The sequence below is a fragment of the Mixophyes fleayi genome, chromosome 3, assembly GCF_038048845.1.
Source record: "Mixophyes fleayi isolate aMixFle1 chromosome 3, aMixFle1.hap1, whole genome shotgun sequence".
Classification (NCBI taxonomy): domain Eukaryota; kingdom Metazoa; phylum Chordata; class Amphibia; order Anura; family Limnodynastidae; genus Mixophyes; species Mixophyes fleayi.
This window is the reverse complement of record NC_134404.1, coordinates 32,765,981-32,786,679: the sequence shown is the minus strand read 5'-3', so window position 1 is coordinate 32,786,679 and position 20,699 is coordinate 32,765,981. Positions and strand designations below refer to the sequence as shown.

Below are 20,699 nucleotides of genomic sequence, written 5' to 3'. Positions count from 1 at the left end.
TTATACCTAGAAACAACAATACCAACTGTCAGACCGTTATACCTAGAAACAACAATACCAACTGTCAGACTGTTATACCTAGAAACAACAATACCAACTGTCAGACCGTTATACCTAGAAACAACAATACCAACTGTCAGACTGTTATACCTAGAAACAAGCTGTACCCTAGAATATAGCTTTACCAGGCACCAATGCTTATGTAAGAGCTTAAATGACCTTTCATTAGTTTAGAATGCCCTGTCAGCCTGGGACTTTTAGTTTCAGAAAAACTAGAAAACCACAGTGTGCCAACGTTCCCTGGAAGCAATACGAGGGCGAGAAGGATAGTTTTTATTACACCATCCATAACAAGAGGATATGAAAGGTCAGTACAATACAAATCAGCCAGAAGATGGACCAGAACATGTAATATAAAACTTTCTTTTACATGGTTTAATAAACAAACAAATCCTGTGGGATTTCCTGGGGATCGATAGAAATCTAAACACAGCACCAGATGGAACACTGAGCACGGCTACAACTTACAATTAGCCGACAAGAAATATATTGTAGGCAGTATTTAAAGCTGGCACAGGTACTGCCTGGCGTATGCAGTATTTAGAGCTGTCACAGGTACTGCCTGGCGTAGGCTGTATTTAGAGCTGGCACAGGTACTGCCTGGCGTAGGCTGTATTTAGAGCTGGCACAGGTACTGCCTGGCGTAGGCTGTATTTAGAGCTGGCACAGGTACTGCCTGGCGTAGGCAGTATTTAGAGCTGGCACAGGTACTGCCTGGCGTAGGCAGTATTTAGAGCTGGCACAGGTACTGCCTGGCGTAGGCAGTATTTAGAGCTGGCACAGGTACTGCCTGGCGTAGGCAGTATTTAGAGCTGGCACAGGTACTGCCTGGCGTAGGCTGTATTTAGAGCTGGCACAGGTACTGCCTGGCGTAGGCTGTATTTAGAGCTGGCACAGGTACTGCCTGGCGTAGGCTGTATTTAGAGCTGGCACAGGTACTGCCTGGCGTAGGCTGTATTTAGAGCTGGCACAGGTACTGCCTGGCGTAGGCTGTATTTAGAGCTGGCACAGGTACTGCCTGGCGTAGGCTGTATTTAGAGCTGGCACAGGTACTGCCTGGCGTAGGCTGTATTTAGAGCTGGCACAGGTACTGCCTGGCGTAGGCTGTATTTAGAGCTGGCACAGGTACTGCCTGGCGTAGGCTGTATTTAGAGCTGGCACAGGTACTGCCTGGCGTAGGCTGTATTTAGAGCTGGCACAGGTACTGCCTGGCGTAGGCTGTATTTAGAGCTGGCACAGGTACTGCCTGGCGTAGGCTGTATTTAGAGCTGGCACAGGTACTGCCTGCAATAGGCTGTATTTAGAGCTGGCACAGATACTGCCTGCCGTATGCAGTATTTAGAGCTGGCACAGATACTGCCTGGCGTATGCAGTATTTAGAGCTGGCACAGGTACTACCTGGCGTATGTAGTATTTAGAGCTGGCACAGGTACTGCCCGGAGTATGCAGTATTTAGAGCTGGCACAGGTACTGCCCGGAGTATGCAGTATTTAGAGCTGCCACAGGTACTGCCCGGCGTATGCAGTATTTAAAGCTGGCACAGGTACTGCCCGGCGTATGCAGTATTTAGAGCTGGCACAGGTAATACTTGGCGTAGGCAGTATTTCGAGCTGGCACAGGTAATACTTGGCGTAGGCAGTATTTCGAGCTGGCACAGGTAATACTTGGCGTAGGCAGTATTTCGAGCTGGCACAGGTAATACTTGGCGTAGGCAGTATTTCGAGCTGGCACAGGTAATACTTGGCGTAGGCAGTATTTCGAGCTGGCACAGGTAATACTTGGCGTAGGCAGTATTTCGAGCTGGCACAGGTAATACTTGGCGTAGGCAGTATTTCGAGCTGGCACTGGTTCTGCCTGGTGTAGGCAGTATTTAGAGCTGGCACAGGTAATACTTGGCGTAGGCAGTATTTCGAGCTGGCACTGGTTCTGCCTGGTGTAGGCAGTATTTAGAGCTGGCACAGGTAATACTTGGCGTAGGCAGTATTTAGAGCTGGCACAGGTAATACTTGGCTAGAAGTTGTTTCAACCCCAAATATGGCACTCAAAATCCCTGATGTAAGTGATGAGGCAATATTAATATTAAAAAAGGAAACCTCAAGCAGTGACTATAGATTAGAAGAAGTCACAAGTTGGTGGAGCCCATAAACCCATTGTAGATGTGCGCACAGACATCAGCCTATAAGATCCCTGCACTCCAGCTAAAGCAGGTAACACAGAAAACACATCTTATGGTCACCTTTCTCTTCTGGTTTGGTGGGAGTGAACCTCCTCTCTCCAATACGAAGCTCTGGCTTTGGTACTACTAGGAAAGGATAAGAATAAGTGAGTGCACCAAAGTATTTTTTTCTTTTTTTACAGTGAAAACTAAAAACGAACAATCAGCAATAAAAAACACCAAGTATTCAACATGGTAAAGTAAAACATAACGGAAACCTGAAAATGCATCATCCCGACACTACCACTAGTTTGTTTCTTTTATATGTTTCGTGAAGCATATGGCTACAGGTGAATCAGTCCTTAATGCCCCAGCAATTAGCTTGCTCAGCGGAGATAAAAGCCATCTGGAGACTCCGGCACACTGCCCCCTGGTGTCCAAATTAATTTGGGAATGTAAGGAATCTTGGTTTGTTCAGAGAGCCACCCATTTTCGTTTAATATATTGTTTCTACTTTCCTCTTAAAAATTGTGCTCGGTTTAGCTTCAATCGCTTAAATTTATCAAGAAGACAGGCAAAGGGACTCTTTATAAGAGGCGACACTTTTGTGCACTTGAATATTTGTTTAACATTGGGCAAAATGTGCCAGCACACAAAGTAAAGCAGGTTCAGAATCCTTTGAGCGCAGCACCAAACGCAGGACATGATATCATCACGGCAACTCCCAACTTATTGTCCCCATTAAGAGGAACAGGAAATCACTGAGTTCATCACCAGCACGAGATCGCCGCAGCATTCAGAATGCTCCGTCTCACTCTATATCACAACCTTATATGGAGCCCATCGTGGACAGGTCTAATCAGCACGCTAGCACAACACTGTTACATACCCGGACTTTTTGTAGGGGGTGGAGGCTTCTTTGGCTTCTGTAAGAAAACAAAATTATTCAGAATTATCAGCTAAACGGCATGATGGGTTAAAGGGTATTGTTACATAATTATTTATTTTTAAATATGTGGATATACCCATCCAAAGAGGTACTCTCCAGCAGCCTCCTACAGAACAGCTTTGGTCCTGGTGCCCAGGCGCCAGGGGTTGTCTTACCATATATATGCAATTGTGTGCAACTGACAATTCTGCATTTTTATGTACAAGTGGATATAGCAGCACCTTTGCTGGTTATAGCAGTGCGCTGGGTGATTGTTCTCTGTTTGTTCCTTTCTGTAGAACCCCTTCCCCCCCCTTTCAAGCACCTGCTATGAACCTAGAAATTGATTGAGCCACTTCCACTTCTGTTTTGTGTGTTTTTAACATTGGAATATTCTGATACAAAGTGTATTACCCCCCACCCCCACACACAGACTTCATCTTCTGCACGTCCGTGTGTACCTAGGCTATGAAAAATTAATACAATGGGTGCTCTATCCCTGGTCAAACACATCTTTAAATCTTAAAGATTCTATTTAGAGTTCATGCTAATATTCTTCAGAACCGTGCTATTAAGTAATATTGAACTGCCCACTTTAATTATCCTCCATGACATCTGTACAGCTCTATGTGGTCATTTCAAAACACGTTTTACAAATGTGTCTACAGAACGGAGAACGGAAATATAAATGCACACTTACTTCCTTTTCAAAATCGCAGATTATAGCAGCAAAGTTGTCAGGAAAAACTCCTTCTTTACCGTTCAGTTCTCCTCTCCACCAGCCCGGGTCTCCTGTATCCTGATAACAAAAACCCTGATTATTACAAGACCCGAATGTAGTGTTTCCTTCACTCTACTGAGACAGGCTGAATGCCGCAGATCATTGGGACACTCTGGCCTGCAATGCACAGAAGGCCTCGCTAGTATTGTGTCTTCAACTAAAGGGTTTATGTAATTATACATTATGTTCCACACACTTTACGCAATAGTAGCTACCATTTTGCAAATATGGATCTCACTTGTCTGAGATGAGATCGTTTTTGGAAATATTAGTACATATCATCCATACCAAGTGAGAGCCTGTGACATCCTCAGGCTGTCAGCACTCATTGCATTGGTTGTGAATGATCACATGACTACAGCGTCTCAGGATCCTCTGCCTATAATAGCTATATTAAATAATATCCAAGGCATTAATGGCAGAAAAGCCAAGATATTTTACAGCTCATTTTTTGTCAATAATTGTGTGTTAATAAGTGTACATTGTAATTGGGCTTTTATTCAGGCTGTAACAAATATATATAATAATAATAATAATCAAAAACCCACAAACATCCATTCCATACGAAATCCAGATGTTACTCTATTGGCTTGCCTTGATAATCGAATCTCACAGGTATAACAACTTCAGAGGGGGAGGAGAAGCCTAGTCTAATCCGTCCAAAACTTACCTTACTTACTACGTGGATCAAGTCCCCTTCTTTAAAACTAAGCTCATCGTCATTTACGCCCTCGTAAGGATACAGGGCCTTGCACATCTCTTTGGCTGTGGAGAAAGGAAATAAATCTCATTGGCTATATAGAAATATTTCCACCATTAAGCATTGGCAGAGTCTCTAAGAGCCCAAAAACAAATACCACAATCGTAGAATTATCACTAAAACACAGGTTATATCTACTAGAATGAGCTAATAGAGATATCACTTTTCAAGTACTTTGCTATTTTTCCTTAATAAAAAACCCTCCCGATTCTCCCGTTGCACAGATTACATTGCAGAGCGAGATAAAAAGTACAATCCACACATCACACACCCGTTCACATCCCACCTTTAGGTTTGCTGTCGGTTTCTGTCCTTGGTAGATCTGAACTTGGAGTGCGAGACACTTTTGTCGCTGGTGTTGGAGTAGGTGATGGCTGCAAAACAGAAATGGCGCCAATCAAATTAAAGATGTGCTTTATGGCGCATTTATTTCCAGCTTAACATACAAATAATCCAATGCAACGATCAATCCTGGGATGTAACATCGCATACAGCTCTGTGACCAGCAGGTACCGCAAATCCTTAACCGGCAATAAAATACAGCACCACATGTCCCAAAACTCGTTATAGAGGACAACCATGTGGCCCTCGATTCCAGCAGTAAATGACACTCTGGCCCTCATGGGTACTGAATAGAAATGAAAGCTATGTGCATCTAACAAGGACCACACTAAGGGAGATGTCACATCCATTTACAGACAGACAGGTTAGAGGAAACTATATCTAATAGTAGCTGGCTTGTCAGACAGTCCCGCTCACATTGCTTCTAAGGGGCTCATCTGTAAAATGAAGACTTTCCCCGATATAACATTATTTTATCACAGTGGCAGCTGAGAATACTCAACAGATACAGCGATACCGATCAACAGCGATAAGAAATAAGTCCATAGATATAAAAATATATGGCCGACAGATAATAGAGATTATATTTACTTACTCTCACCCCCCCCCCCCCCCCCCAACATGACTGGGATAGACATAAAAATATCCTTATAAAGAATCAAACAGGGTTTGAGGTTACGATCGGTTTAAAAAAACGGGCAGACTAGATGGGCCAACTGGCTGTAATCTGACGTCAAATTCTGTGTTTCTATTAGTTAAACATAAACTTAACACCTTAATTATCCCCAATACAAGTACATGTTATACGTTACAAAAAGCACACATTTGGAACCCCTATGATCCGGAAAATGAGACACAGTTTGGGGTAAATAGAATTGGTCTATTTTTGGGGAAATAATGTTTGCAGAATCCAAAATAGTGTTTCCCCTTTATTTTTACTTATGTTTTCCTGTAAATCACAATCAAATGAATATATTTATTCTAACTTGCTTAAAAATAAACAAACAAAAAACCAAGGTTCAATAAACCTCTGGCCAGTAAGGAGTTAATAAAGGTCATATAACTAACTGTTTACAAGAAGTAAGTCGTCCCTTTTACACACAGCGTGGAGATCCGGGTAGCACTTACCTTGTCAGGCCTTTTGACTTCAGGGTCGGAGGTCGGTATCCTCGGCTTGAGTTTCACACTTCCCTCTTTGAAAATATCACCAAAACCGACTCCCATGACTTTCTTGGGCTGTGCCACCGTCACCGTCGGAGAGGCTTCCGAGTTACTAGCCGGAAATAACACGGGTGACGCAGGAGAAGCAATGGTGGCGGCAGGAGGTTCAGCTAAGGAAGAGAGGACACAAGCTCAGAAACTGTTCCTGTCGGAGGTTCCTGCGCTCTGGTCTATATGTGCAGGCACTTGTGCCACAGCTATAATATGTCCTATTGCCCCAGGAGAGCTGAATGAACGTACCAGTAGACATCGTTCAACACTCTACATTTTTGAGATGTATGAGAAACAAACGGCTGAGAATGGACGGAGAAATACAGGGCATCCACCAAGCATCCTCAGCCTACATACGGATGACCCATTTACAATTATGTTGGACACTGTATAGTGTGACTATTGTCAGCTCTATCTTTGGTAAACTGAACACATTACACCTGGGACCCCCATTAAACCCCCATATTACCAGCTGTCAGACTGATAACAGAAATCAAATCCACAATAAAGAGATATTTTAACGAATAGACATAAAATATATTGCAAGTAAGTGGTAAATACATACACACATACACACATACATACATACACACATACATACATACATACACACACACACATACATACAAAGATACATATACATACATACATACATACACATACACCCATACATACATACATACACCCATACATACATACACCCATACATACACCCATACATACATACATACATACACCCACACATACATACACCCATACACATACATACATACATACACACACACACACATACATACATACATACATACACACACACACACACATACATACATACACACACACACACATATACACACATACACCCATACACCCATACATACATACACCCATACATACATACACACATACACACATACATACAAGCTGCACATGTAATAAATCTTCACTGCCAAGAGCAATAATGCTGAAAATCTTCCATGTTCTGTAAAAGGTTGGGTTGTACCGTCAACTGTTCAATTACAGTTTAGGAGTTACTTAGGCATTTTTCTTTCGTTATAAATTTGGAATTGTTACACCAAGACACACGGAGGCCAAAATCCTCAAAATCCAATATAACAATATGCTGCAATCAACACGCAATATTTGTTAATGAATGGTAATCGATTCAAAGAGATCTCACCTCCGGCAACACGAACACAATGATGTCTGACTCAGTAGGGAAAGAGAATCATCTCAACAGATACAGTTAAATGCTGACCACAAAACATCCCACTCCAGTACTAAAAAGTCTACCTGTCATGCAAATGAGCACAATCCACCAATGGCAGCACACCGTGAGTAATAGCCTTATTACAATTTACAGAAACTATCACACACAATTTTTTTTTTTTTTAATCAATAACAGAGAAAGCTAAAACTGCTCCCCTATCACTATGTCTGGCACTTTCAGCAGCAATGGAAAGGAAAAATTTCCACAAGGCCGACTCAGTACCTCCGACCAACCCTTGGACACACACACACACACACACACACACACACACACACACACACAGTTCAATTGCCACCATTAACGAAGGCAGACAATGTCTGTCAGAATTAAGTCTATACCCCCAAACCAGATGCTGGCCGGGATTGGTATTTTGGGTCCCACCATAAATGCTTTTATTCTTGGACTACTTGCTATAGAAAGACCTATTTGACAGTCAAGATCTTAAAAAAGTTAACACTCAGGAATATTTATATCTGCTCGGTTGTCTAACTTCATACAGACATGTAGAAATAAAATATTCGAGGAACTGTACAGTTATAACAGTGAACATAACCAGTTTATTTAGGTCTGTTTAGGTCTACTTACATTCACGCCGGCAAAAGCAAGTGCAGCATTCCATTACTACCTGAACATTCTTTATAGGAGAGCTTCAGTGCTATTCAGATCACCAGCAAACCCTAAACGAACCATTTCTGTCTACACGTTATCCGTGCTGTGTGTGTGTGTGTGTGTGTGTGATGGGATCAGGGTGCCAAGCGCAGCAGAAAACAGCATATTATATTGATAACAAACAGAAGCTGTACTCTGTCTGCTACTAACAGTTCCCCTGTATTTCCAGAGCGGACACAATATGTAAACGAGATAATAAACCCTCATATCGTGTGAATGCAGCACAGCAAACGCCTTCTGTCTTATTGGAAGCAGAACACACTGCTATATAAGAGGAGAAAATGGCTTCATTTTCCTCTCAGACATCTGCTTTGCTTAATTGCCCTTTGTCATGTGAGCCAGCACAGTAACGTACATAATAACCATGGTACAGTACAGCTGACCATCTCTAAGGGCCGTGGCACACAGGCGAGTGTCAGATGTCTCATTGCTCCATTTAGATCGGTGATGGCTAACCTGTGACACTCCAGGTGTTTGTGAAACTACAAGCCCCAGCATGCTTTGCCAGTAGATAACTGTCTGACAGCTGGCAGAGCATGCTGGGACTTGTAGTTTCGCAACACCTGGAGTGTCACAGGTTAGCCAACACTGATTTAGATTATAGGTGGGGGAAGATCTATTCTGAACATCAGTAGGGATCACGGCTGTTGTATTTTGGCTACATCTGGACTGCATACGGTCACATGACTGGAGGGGCGTTCCCAGCTCCTAACCTCACCTGTCTGCTTGTCCATGGGATATTCTACACCTACATACGACTACAGCTTCCATCATCGCTTCCTTTTAGCATGTAAGCTCATACGATCAGCGATCTCTACAACACCTGTTTCTGCATGCTAATTGCTTTTACTTATTTAACTGCCTCTTGGTTTAGCTTTTTTTTTTGGAGTAAAAACTTAAAATTTCCTCTGTGTACATACCCCCAGGCACAGGAGCTGAGCACAGGAAATCACATTTTCATGCCAATAATACAGATTTGTTTTACATTGTATAGTTCACAGAGAACGATGGAATGTTAACGGGAGATATAACAATTCATCATCAGCTGGACTGCTGTGCCCGCTGCTCTACGCTGCTGTAACGGGGCACACACTGTAATTGTCCCCAGCATCACACTATACACTTCCAAGCTTGATTTAAAACATGTGCAATGACCACATCGTCTTTCCGGCCACGTCTACGGGGCGAGCTGTGTCTGCCGAGCATCTCCTCTCAGTATCAGCAGCTGTTCCCCTCTGCACTCCTATCACAGCCACAGTATACACACTACAAAGTATTATGTCTGGGTGACCGGATCCATAGGTAAAGGAGAAACAATGGAAATGTGTCGATGATAAAAAACAAAAAGTGTGGGAATGTAGGCTACAAAAATGACAATCTTTCGAGTGCTTCAATTCTTTTTGTTCCATTATTCGTATAATGATTCCTTTAGAAATGTCCACGACACCTAATTCACAAGGCACAAATTATATCAATAAGGCAATTAAATGAGATTACTAGGAACCAATGACATCGCGGAGGCCTTCGCTAGTTCATCATCATCATCATTTATTTATATAGCGCCACTATTTCCGCAGCGCTCACATCAGTCCCTACCCCATTGGAGCTTACAGTATAAATTCCCTAATATAGACACACACAGACAGACAGACAGAGAGGGAGAGACTAGGGTCAATTTTGATAGCAGCCAATTAACCTACTAGTATGTTTTTGGAGTGTGGGGGGAAACCGGAGGAAACCCACGCAAACACAGGGAGAACATACAAACTCCACACAGATAAGGCCATGGTCGGGAATTGAACTCATGACCCCAGTGCTGTGAGGCAGAAGTGCTAACCACTAGGCCACTGTGCTGCCCAGCTATTCAGGTGTAGGTGACATTTAGAACTCTCAGTCTAGTTTTGGGTGTACAGAACACAACAATGAGCCCCAGCAACCGAAGTCGAAGAGAAAAGATTACCTGGATCTTCAGAACTCTCCTGACTCTCTCCATCGTCGGACAGATCCACCTCTTTCACAAAGTTTGAGGGAAACAGCCCAGAACGCCCGCTGCAAGTCCCGTTCCACCAGCCCTCTTCTACCTTAAACCAATAAGAAGAGGAGATCAGTCAGCAGGTGGATGAGATAATCTCCTCTCACCAAGGGGCCTCCACATGTTTGTACTATCAGCAGGTTATACATTTATTTCTGAAGAGACAACATCTATCCAAATGGAGAGTAATCCCTTTTACAAGACACACTGGTATAAATGTCCATTTAAATAGGACACAAGATCAACCACCACTAAATCCAGTATGCTGAACGGGTTTAAAGAGTAGCGGAAATCGAAGGACATTTCTGATTGAAAAGGAAAAAAGGAATATGATCACTCCAGCTGTGCTAGATCCTCGCAGGGATCTAGTAGAGCTGTAGTAACCCATTAATCTCCTCTGACGTATCCAGGTCACTCTCCCATTCGTGTAGCACAACATAACGATACAGACCCATTTATTTTATTTAGGTCATATAAGAACAACATACTGAACTTAACCTTGAATGCAGTTTTTGTCATAGCTGTGCTCCGAGCATACACCCTGATATGTGTTCTGCATACTTGTAGCATGTACAGACATGTCTCTTATTTGTATAACACGTGTGTCCTTTATAAGAGGCTCCCTCTACTTGTACAGATAAAAGGAGTGTGCTTTTCATCTCTTACATTCTCACACATTTCCCAAAAGGATCCCCATCCATTATACATTGAAAGCCAGTTTCCCGAGGAGCGAAAACGCACGACGGCTGCAAAACGCGTAGATATACTTTCTGGTATATGAAGATTTTCTTGCTGGGGGTGGGGACATATTTAGGTCACGCATTGTGGAGGTGGCTTCAAGCCCCCAAATCACCATGGTAGCAGCAAAATACCCTTTGTTCACCAAAATCAGAACCTATCAAGTCTCACTCTCTCCCTAGGGGCTCTGTACAAGGAATAACCCTATAAATCATACACACACAGTATAGCTGGGTCTGAACGCCAGTAAAAATATAGGTCATACCTGTAATGTATTATAACCAAGCTGTTGATCATTTTGTCTTAAACCATTTTGAAATGTAAGTACTGACAATCTACACATTTTCCATACGCGTTTCTACATGACCACACCCTACAGTGCAACATTCATTGGTAACCCAAGTGTTAAACTGTTAGCCCCACCCACAAACAAGCACCAACCCTAACTAAACTCAATGGTTTGTCTAAAGGAGAGGTGGAAGCTCCACCCCTCTGGTGACCCCCACACACGCATCAAAGCTGAGCTTTAACTAATTTAACTAAAACAACTGTAGCCCGAAAAAAAGAGACATTATTAATTAATTCAGCCAATGTTACTGCAGCTAAAAAATAAAAAAAAGAATCCGGACAGTGAAAATGAGTCAGAGCGACGGGGATGTATTTACCTTTCTTATACAATATTTGCCTACATATAGAGCTTGATATGTATATGTTCCTCTGGGAGAATGGAGCACATTTGCTTTCCAGTTACTATTATCCAAATCCCATTGTTTCGGATTGGATCAGTGGCAGAGCTGCCACACTTAGATTTGCCTGTGCAGGACAAAAAACAGAACTTATTGGATGCTCACACGGTGTCGTAAAAACAAATAAAAACATACTAACTAACTGCCACTGCTTTTATATGACAGGCCTTAAACCAATTGCAGCAGTGACTCCACAGAGATGGCCAGGATCGCCAGCGCAGGCTCCTCCAGGAGAGGGCCAGGATCGCCAGCGCAGGCTCCTCCAGGAGAGGGCCAGGATCGCCAGCGCAGGCTCCTCCAGGAGAGGGCCAGGATCGCCAGCGCAGGCTCCTCCAGGAGAGGGCCAGGATCGCCAGCGCAGGCTCCTCCAGGAGAGGGCCAGGATCGCCAGGGCAGGCTCCTCCAGGAGAGGGCCAGGATCGCCAGGGCAGGCTCCTCCAGGAGAGGGCCAGGATCGCCAGGGCAGGCTCCTCCAGGAGAGGGCCAGGATCGCCAGGGCAGGCTCCTCCAGGAGAGGGCCAGGATCGCCAGGGCAGGCTCCTCCAGGAGAGGGCCAGGATCGCCAGGGCAGGCTCCTCCAGGAGAGGGCCAGGATCGCCAGGGCAGGCTCCTCCAGGAGAGGGCCAGGATCGCCAGGGCAGGCTCCTCCAGGAGAGGGCCAGGATCGCCAGGGCAGGCTCCTCCAGGAGAGGGCCAGGATCGCCAGGGCAGGCTCCTCCAGGAGAGGGCCAGGATCGCCAGGGCAGGCTCCTCCAGCAGAGGGCCAGGATCGCCAGGGCAGGCTCCTCCAGCAGAGGGCCAGGATCGCCAGGGCAGGCTCCTCCAGCAGAGGGCCAGGATCGCCAGCGCAGGCTCCTCCAGCAGAGGGCCAGGATCGCCAGCGCAGGCTCCTCCAGGAGAGGGCCAGGATCGCCAGCGCAGGCTCCTCCAGGAGAGGGCCAGGATCGCCAGCGCAGGCTCCTCCAGGAGAGGGCCAGGATCGCCAGCGCAGGCTCCTCCAGGAGAGGGCCAGGATCGCCAGCGCAGGCTCCTCCAGGAGAGGGCCAGGATCGCCAGCGCAGGCTCCTCCAGGAGAGGGCCAGGATCGCCAGCGCAGGCTCCTCCAGGAGAGGGCCAGGATCGCCAGCGCAGGCTCCTCCAGGAGAGGGCCAGGATCGCCAGCGCAGGCTCCTCCAGGAGAGGGCCAGGATCGCCAGCGCAGGCTCCTCCAGGAGAGGGCCAGGATCGCCAGCGCAGGCTCCTCCAGGAGAGGGCCAGGATCGCCAGCGCAGGCTCCTCCAGGAGAGGGCCAGGATCGCCAGCGCAGGCTCCTCCAGGAGAGGGCCAGGATCGCCAGCGCAGGCTCCTCCAGGAGAGGGCCAGGATCGCCAGCGCAGGCTCCTCCAGGAGAGGGCCAGGATCGCCAGCGCAGGCTCCTCCAGGAGAGGGCCAGGATCGCCAGCGCAGGCTCCTCCAGGAGAGGGCCAGGATCGCCAGCGCAGGCTCCTCCAGGAGAGGGCCAGGATCGCCAGCGCAGGCTCCTCCAGGAGAGGGCCAGGATCGCCAGCGCAGGCTCCTCCAGGAGAGGGCCAGGATCGCCAGCGCAGGCTCCTCCAGGAGAGGGCCAGGATCGCCAGCGCAGGCTCCTCCAGGAGAGGGCCAGGATCGCCAGCGCAGGCTCCTCCAGGAGATATACCCAGTATCTCTATGAGGACCCAAATTAGCTCCAATAGTAAAAAAGTGAAAACGGATTTTAAGCATAACTGGAGCAGGTATGTACTTAACCATACCCAGATGGGTTTTACCTCCCACCACACATACGCCCCCAGCAGGCGAGAGTGACGATTGTTCAATCTTCCCACACCCTGCTCATCTCTGTCAGCCCGAACATCTATCAGTGTGGACGGATAACTCTTCGCACTCTTGTCCTACTCGAAACGCTGATTACTTGTCTGTGCAGGAACAGAGTTTTCAGCTAAAGCCAGCAGCTGCCGAGTTTGGGTGCCGGATGGAATCATCTCTTGAACAGGGAGAAAGGTGGAGCCAGCGACAAGCCCAGAGAACTCCACAGACACGGCTGGACCATGGATGCTGTGGCTTGGGCAGTCATGTACAGTACAGACTGATGACTATAGCAGTATGCGATAGAGGCAAGTTTAAGCGAACATTTAAAAAGAAAAATTAAAGAGTGGAGATTCTAAAAAACTAAATATAATATGGGAGCCAGATACGGCTGTGCACAGATACTGCCATCTCCGCAGCCTGCCAGCTGCTGACAGTACTAGGTCTGAACCCGTAGGCTGCTATGCAGAGTCAGCTCCAGGTCAGTAAACATAGAGCAGGGCACCTTGACAAGTTAACAGGCTAACGCTTACTTGCTATAAGTTATAACTAAACCGCACAGTCCCTATTTTTTAACATTTGTCCTACGAATGGGTATGTTTTTTTTATGCTAGTAAAATAACAATTGAGAAAGCCTTTGGAACAACTGAAGAACATATGGAATATTGAGTAAGAGGTGCACACACAAGTGCCAAGTATGAGTTCATATTGAGCCATCTGCTCAAAATTAGGGAAATATCAGATAGGCAGATATCAAAAGATGGCGCTTCTAAAAATAAGAACATCTGCAATAACCTGGCTAGTAACACTCAATGTGGTGGCATGGACAGAGCATGTCTATATCGTGGCAAAACGGAGACGGGGCACAATTATTTACAACAGAAAACCTGCGCTATTAATACACCAACAAGAAACTGCGCTATTAATACACACATTTTTGTGTAACATTCATTCTACAGCCTGCAAAACAGGTTCTCTTGGGAGACAGTTACGCAATCTGGTCTAAAGGGGAAAAAAAAGATGGTGTTGTCCGTGGAAACCAGTATTCTGCTTTCATAAAAGGACATCTAGTTGTACACCAAGCATTCTGATGTGCACAAGTTTTGGTAATAGTCTTAAAAATCGACAATATAGAAATCTTTGTGACAACAGACTAAGAAAAAAGTCAGACAAAAGTTAAAATCTAAATATAGAAAAGAACGTCGCTTCCGCTAGATTTAATATGTGGGTGTGAACATGGTGTCGTATGACACAGATGTGCTGCTACAAGGTGTGTAGAAATTCCCAAACCACGTTCCTCATATCGTACGAGACATCTCACTATTGTAGTCAAGCGGAGCTCTCACCACCGGATAAAATACCCATAAGACAGCCTCTCTTGTACTATCCGTGCTGGTAACTACTACCAGCCTCACACCGACCGACATTTGATCTCAGAATATCAGACACCGGTAACTTTTATGCACGTAGAGCAGAAAGACCACTCGCATGGAATAGAACTGGGTCTTTATTATTATTATCATAGATTTGTAAGGCGCCACAGAGCTCTGCAGCACCGTATAGTAGGGAAAACAGGACATACATAAAACAACAACATACAAGGCAGACAAAATAAACGCAGACATGGAAACAAAGAGTATGTAGGACCCTGCTCATTAGAGAGCTTATATTCCAAGTCTAAGAGGGCACAGCTGAAACAAGAGGAGCGAGTGTGGCTCAGAGTAGAGATTGGGATAGTTGTGAGGGCGATCTTTTAGATTCCCCTGAAGTGCCCCCTTCCCGCACCCCCCCCCCCCCCCCCGCAGAACAGCGAGCAGCGCACGCCCATCCCCCCCACACAGAACACCGAGCAGCGCCCCCCCCCGCAGAACACCGAGCAGCGTGCTTCCCCCCCCCGCGCAGAACACCGAGCAGCGCGCTTCCCCCCCCCCCCCCCCCGCAGAACACCGAGCAGTGTGCGCCGCCCTCACACAGAGCAGCGCTCCCCCCTCCCCCGCAGAACACAGAGCAGCGCGCTCCCCCTTCCCCCGCAGAACACAGAGCAGCGCGCTCCCCCCCCTCCCCCGCAGAACACAGAGCAGCGCGCTCCCCCCCCCCCCCCCCCGCAGAACACAGAGCAGCATGCTCCCCCCCCCCCACAGAACACCGAGCAGTGTGCGCCCCCCTCATACAGAGCAGCGCTCCCCTGCAAAACATTATTTGCTACAAATTCAGTGGCTAAAACCAAAAAGGCATGGCTTTATCGGAAGCAGTGTAATATCTCTGTATTACCACTGCTATCACCAAGTGGGAAGGATAAACCAGAAACTGGCATGTGCTTATGGGGAACTGCTCAATCTGTTCTTTTGATTATTATATCCTATAAGCAAACTACATACAGAAATTACAAGATCATGCCTGGTGTACAGTGAACGGCTTAATATATATGTCTAGAGACATATTTTCATATTATACATGTACTAATCCTTACACCTAGAACGTGACTGGTCGCCAAACCCCTGACAGGCAGGAAGTACACTGTCTATGCAGCTTTATAAATATTTGTTGGGCTCTCAGTAAGGTCACATGCAGATGGCAGCATTAAGGTGACAACATGACGGAACAAACAGGTAACCTTATTGCTCTGATCTTACTGTATACATAGAAAATGATAGACAGATCATTAATTCATTGGTGCAGTTTTATGTCTGCACACAATCCATCTGTCTTAATTACAGCAGAAATAGTAACAAAATTTACTACCAGTTATTTATATAGCGCCTACATATTACGCAGCCCTGTACAGAGGATATTTAATTATTCACATCAGTCCCTGCGGCACTGGAGCTTAAAATCTATATTTCTTACCACGCAAACAGACACACTAGGGATAGTTTTGTCAGAAATCAATAAACCCATCAGTATTGTCTTTGTAGTGTGGGAGGAAACCTGAGCACCCGGAGGAAACCCGGGAAAAACTCTACACAGATAGGGAACAGGCTGGAATCGAACCCACGACCCCAGTGCTGTGAGGCAGCAATGCTGACCACATTAATATTCTGTCTATTTTCCTAGTTGTCAGCTAATTGACCAACATCAGCTCACTCCATATTTCTATGTTACCCAAGCACAGCTCCACATGTCCTAGTCGCCACCTGCAGTTCACTTCTTACCACTCTGTGATAGGTACGTATTGGCGATAACTACAATAACGACAAGAAGGACAACGACACAAAAATCACGATGAGCATCAATGTGACAGTGAATAAATGTCTATATACCATTATTTAGATGAACGGTCTCTCCAGCACCCGTTATAACCGTCAGCTGTAAATTGCGAATAGAGAAAATCCGTCCACCGCTAACCTGGTCATTTACAGTGGTCACAGTGCGAATGGTGCTTTTAAGGCAGTAATGGGTGGACCCGAAGTTAGAATACATTATAGAGACGTGGGGTCCACCCATTGCCGCCTTAAAAGCACCATTTGCACTGTGACCACTGTAAATGACCAGGTTAGCGGTGGACGGATTTTCTCTATTCGCAATTTACAGCCGGCGGTTATAACGGGTGCTGGAGAGACCGTTCATCTAAATAATGGTATATAGACATTTTTTCACTGTCACATTGATGCTCATCGTGATTTTTGTGTCGCTGTCTTTCTTGTCGTTATTGTAGTCATCCGGAAACTGACTACTGCCGCTGTGATAGACCAATCACATTACTCCAAACTCCCCTCCAACAGACAACCTCCGATCTGCTCTATATTCTGTTTTCAGATAGACCCTGCTCACACTACATAAACCTCAGGCCCTCCAAATTCCTCCGACATGCAACATTACCCTCTCCTCTCGAATGGACATGGACCACTCACTTGTACTTGGCAGTCCATGAATCACCTAGACTAACCATCCCCTTAGGAATCCTATTTACAACCTGCCCTGTCCCTAAATCCACAGTTACCCCATAGTAAGGCCGAACACACATGAAGCCGATTTTTTTCAATACGATACTGTAGTGTCCCACTAAATAACCCCAACGCACAACCTACCTCCTCCGTGATTTCCAGTATATCTCCAATTTTAAGCTCCAACTCATCTTCATTCTGTGGAATGTAGTCGAAGACGGCTTTACATTGTCTCTTTTTGGATTCTGAAATAAAGATAAAACACTAAGCAGCACGGCCAAAACTCATCATGGATTTATTTGTATTCTAAACCTTAGCTGGACAATTTAAAAAACGGTTTGCAATAAAGTTATATAGTTTGAAACAAAGCTGTGTGAGTTGCCGTTGTAACATATGCAGTAGTGCAGAGAGTGAGCTGAAGATGGAAAGAGAGCTGACAATAGAGAAGCAAAGAGAGCTGACAGGAGAGATGTTAAGAGGACATCTACAGAGTTATGCAACGGAAACCGCGATGTCTGGCTGCGCACATTGCGGCGCGGCAGATTGCACCCAGAACATCGGTGCCTCTGTGGGTGTTCTGGAAACACATTGCGCCGAATTTAATCTCCCCCCAAGGAATTTTCCATTATACACACCAAGGAGAGATAACCCATATGAGAAAAAACTGCAACACAGAGAGACTGGACCCAAAGTGCAGTGTATTTAGTGACAGAGCAGACTTAGTCGTGGGCTATAATCGGACCTATGGATCTGACTACATACTGTGAGGGACTGTTAAGATCTACTAAGAGTACTGCATCCTCAATACTGAAGATTTGGGCTGTTAAGAGTGATTATACCATTAGAAAAATACCTAACATCATAATTTGAATTGTGGCGCTCTAGGAAATAGTAGTATCACAGCATCTGGAGAGCCGCAGGTTGGCCAGGCCTGGTCCAGGGCAAGAAACTAATGAAAGTCAATCTGATTGGCTGCGGCACAGAATGTTACAATCACGGAAGCATAAAATAAGTTAGATCTACAAATGGCAAATGTGTTGTTTTCCCAAAGTATTGCACTTTGCATCTCATCTGCTACTAGGACTGAGTCACTTCTATATTTACCATGTTCAGGGCACGTCACCAGTACTGCTAAATTTTACAGTGAATATTTATGCTCAACTTTCTTATCTACTCAGCGCGCTGTACTAGCCTTCAGTTTACAGACTATTATTCCTTTTATACTTAGAATTAACTAGTACAAGTGAGCGCAGAAGCTAGGGGTGGGGTGTGAACGTTAGTTGTGTGACTGGGGCAGCGACATAACACATTTTGCCTGATTGAGGACGTGTTGATGAGCAGTGTAAGGTTGTACAGAAGATTGATATGTAGGTTACCGGACAGAAAGCTGTGAATGCGGTCTGTATTTATCTGTAGGTGTCACAGGGAGGGACAAGGGACAGGAAATTAGACTCTGTGGCTGGACAAATACTAACACCATTGTATATATAAATGCACAGGCCCGGCTCTTGCATCCACGTTTGCATCCAGCACTTAATATTAATCTATACTTCTTATCAGTAATTACATCTGGGATAGCAACCACTCTCTGTAGGGGTCACCAAATGCTTCTTAGAAGCATCTAGGTTTTATCTAATTATTAAAGCTTGTCGTTAAAGTGACACCGGCTCCTGGATTACTCTTGGTCTCTGTGGAAGAGGTCATGACCTGCTTGTGACTATCCTTTAGGTCAGTGTTGGCTAACCTGTGACACACCAGGTGTTGTGAAACTACAAGTCCCAGCATGCTTTGCCAATATATAGCAGCTTATTGCTGGAAGGGTATGCTGGGACTTGTAGTTTCACAACACCTGGAGTGTCGCAGGTTAGCCAACACTGCTTTAGGTCAAGGTCCACGCCGGAGGTCACTCACAACACTACACCCGGCCCTGCCCTGTATAGATTTCTGTGTAAATGTGTTTTGTAGTAAATATGTGCAACAGACCAAAGCTTGTTAACGTAGGTCTGTAGAATACTGGAGGATTATTGCTTGAGTTACTGTTGTAGAAATTAAGGTGCTTCTGCTATGGGTAAACAATAGAGGAACCTGTATCCAAACAGATACTCCCAATGTGCATTTCATGTTCCCAACCCTGGAATCCACGTAGTTCAATCTGAAAGCAACAAACCAACCTACCTCTAGGTTATGTTTCTATAGGGACACAGTACAACCCCCACATGAAACGTCACATCAATGCATATATCACAGCAGATGGCAACTTGAACGTATAATACCAGGAACATACTTTTCTTGAAGGACCTGTTTTGAGGCGGTGGTCCTAGTCCAGGCATCCCATAGACGCTCATCCTCTGCACTAAACTGGCCACCGTTCCAGCTTTATCCCTTCTAGACAAATTCTCTTCCTTTGGTTCCGTTTCCTTCGGTATTTCCTATAGGAAAAGGCAGCAACAATTTAATCCATGAAGAATATTCAATGGATAATGCATCAATTGGCTGAATCAGCAAAAACAATGCAAATGGTAATAAATAATGCACATTAATACAACCATTTCATCTCGTTACACCCGTGTCCTCTAAGGGGGTCAGGGAGTTTTGTTTATATATTAATAATGAACACGTTCCACAACTCGCAGTTACAGCCGATAGCTTAGAAAACGCTGCATGAAAAGCTTACAGACCAGTGTTGTATTTCTGGCTGTCAGATACTGCCGGCTGATCGTCCCCATGTTCCCAGTACAGTGTTTAACAATGGAATGTGAATAATGTGCACGGCAGGTGAGCACACGTCCCAACACATCTGCTGAATTAATGCATGCACACAATGAGGACGGTATTTGGAGTTTAAGGGTTTGACATGAATTCACTGTCTCTCCCTTACACTGCAGGTATCTGATAGTATTACGCAGTGTTTAGTCCAACTATACAAGACACAGTGTGCTCAAAAGTCTGACTGCTCTGAAAGCCGATACTTTGTTTTACCTAAACAAATACAGTTTCTGCGCAGTATGTTCCCTATGTAAAATTATAAGAACACCATCTAGATTTGTATAATCACAGTAGGCACTCCCGCTACCTTTAACCAAGCTGATAAGCCCATGAAGACACAGAACGTGGGGCAAGAAGGGTTATGTGTATGCACCCCTATTGTACACCTCTAGGTGCAATTAGTCACCAGGTTTTAAAAAGGATATTAACCTTCCAATTGTTATGTGCTTAATCGTGCCTAGCACCGGGAAGTGTGTGTGTGTGTGTGTGTGTGTGTGTGTGTGTGTATTATATATTAGTCGCAGTTCTTAGTTAT

At 45.3% G+C, this 20,699-nt stretch overlaps 1 protein-coding gene across 3 annotated transcripts in view; it reads right to left on the bottom strand.

The window, feature by feature from the left end:
- CD2AP (CD2 associated protein) overlaps window positions 1-20,699 on the bottom strand; it is a 71,202-nt gene that overhangs the window by 14,276 nt on the left and 36,227 nt on the right. For 2 of the 3 annotated variants that reach the window (XM_075201344.1, XM_075201346.1), the window contains exons 3-11: window positions 19,683-19,827; window positions 17,543-17,643; window positions 10,138-10,258; window positions 6,155-6,357; window positions 4,971-5,058; window positions 4,595-4,689; window positions 3,844-3,942; window positions 3,105-3,141; window positions 2,297-2,362 (exon numbers count right to left, since the gene is read on the bottom strand). In XM_075201344.1, coding sequence (XP_075057445.1) covers window positions 2,297-2,362; window positions 3,105-3,141; window positions 3,844-3,942; window positions 4,595-4,689; window positions 4,971-5,058; window positions 6,155-6,357; window positions 10,138-10,258; window positions 17,543-17,643; window positions 19,683-19,827 — 955 coding nt within the window. The remainder of the gene's footprint in view (window positions 1-2,296; window positions 2,363-3,104; window positions 3,142-3,843; window positions 3,943-4,594; window positions 4,690-4,970; window positions 5,059-6,154; window positions 6,358-10,137; window positions 10,259-17,542; window positions 17,644-19,682; window positions 19,828-20,699) is intronic. The other variant, XM_075201345.1, reaches the window with a different exon arrangement.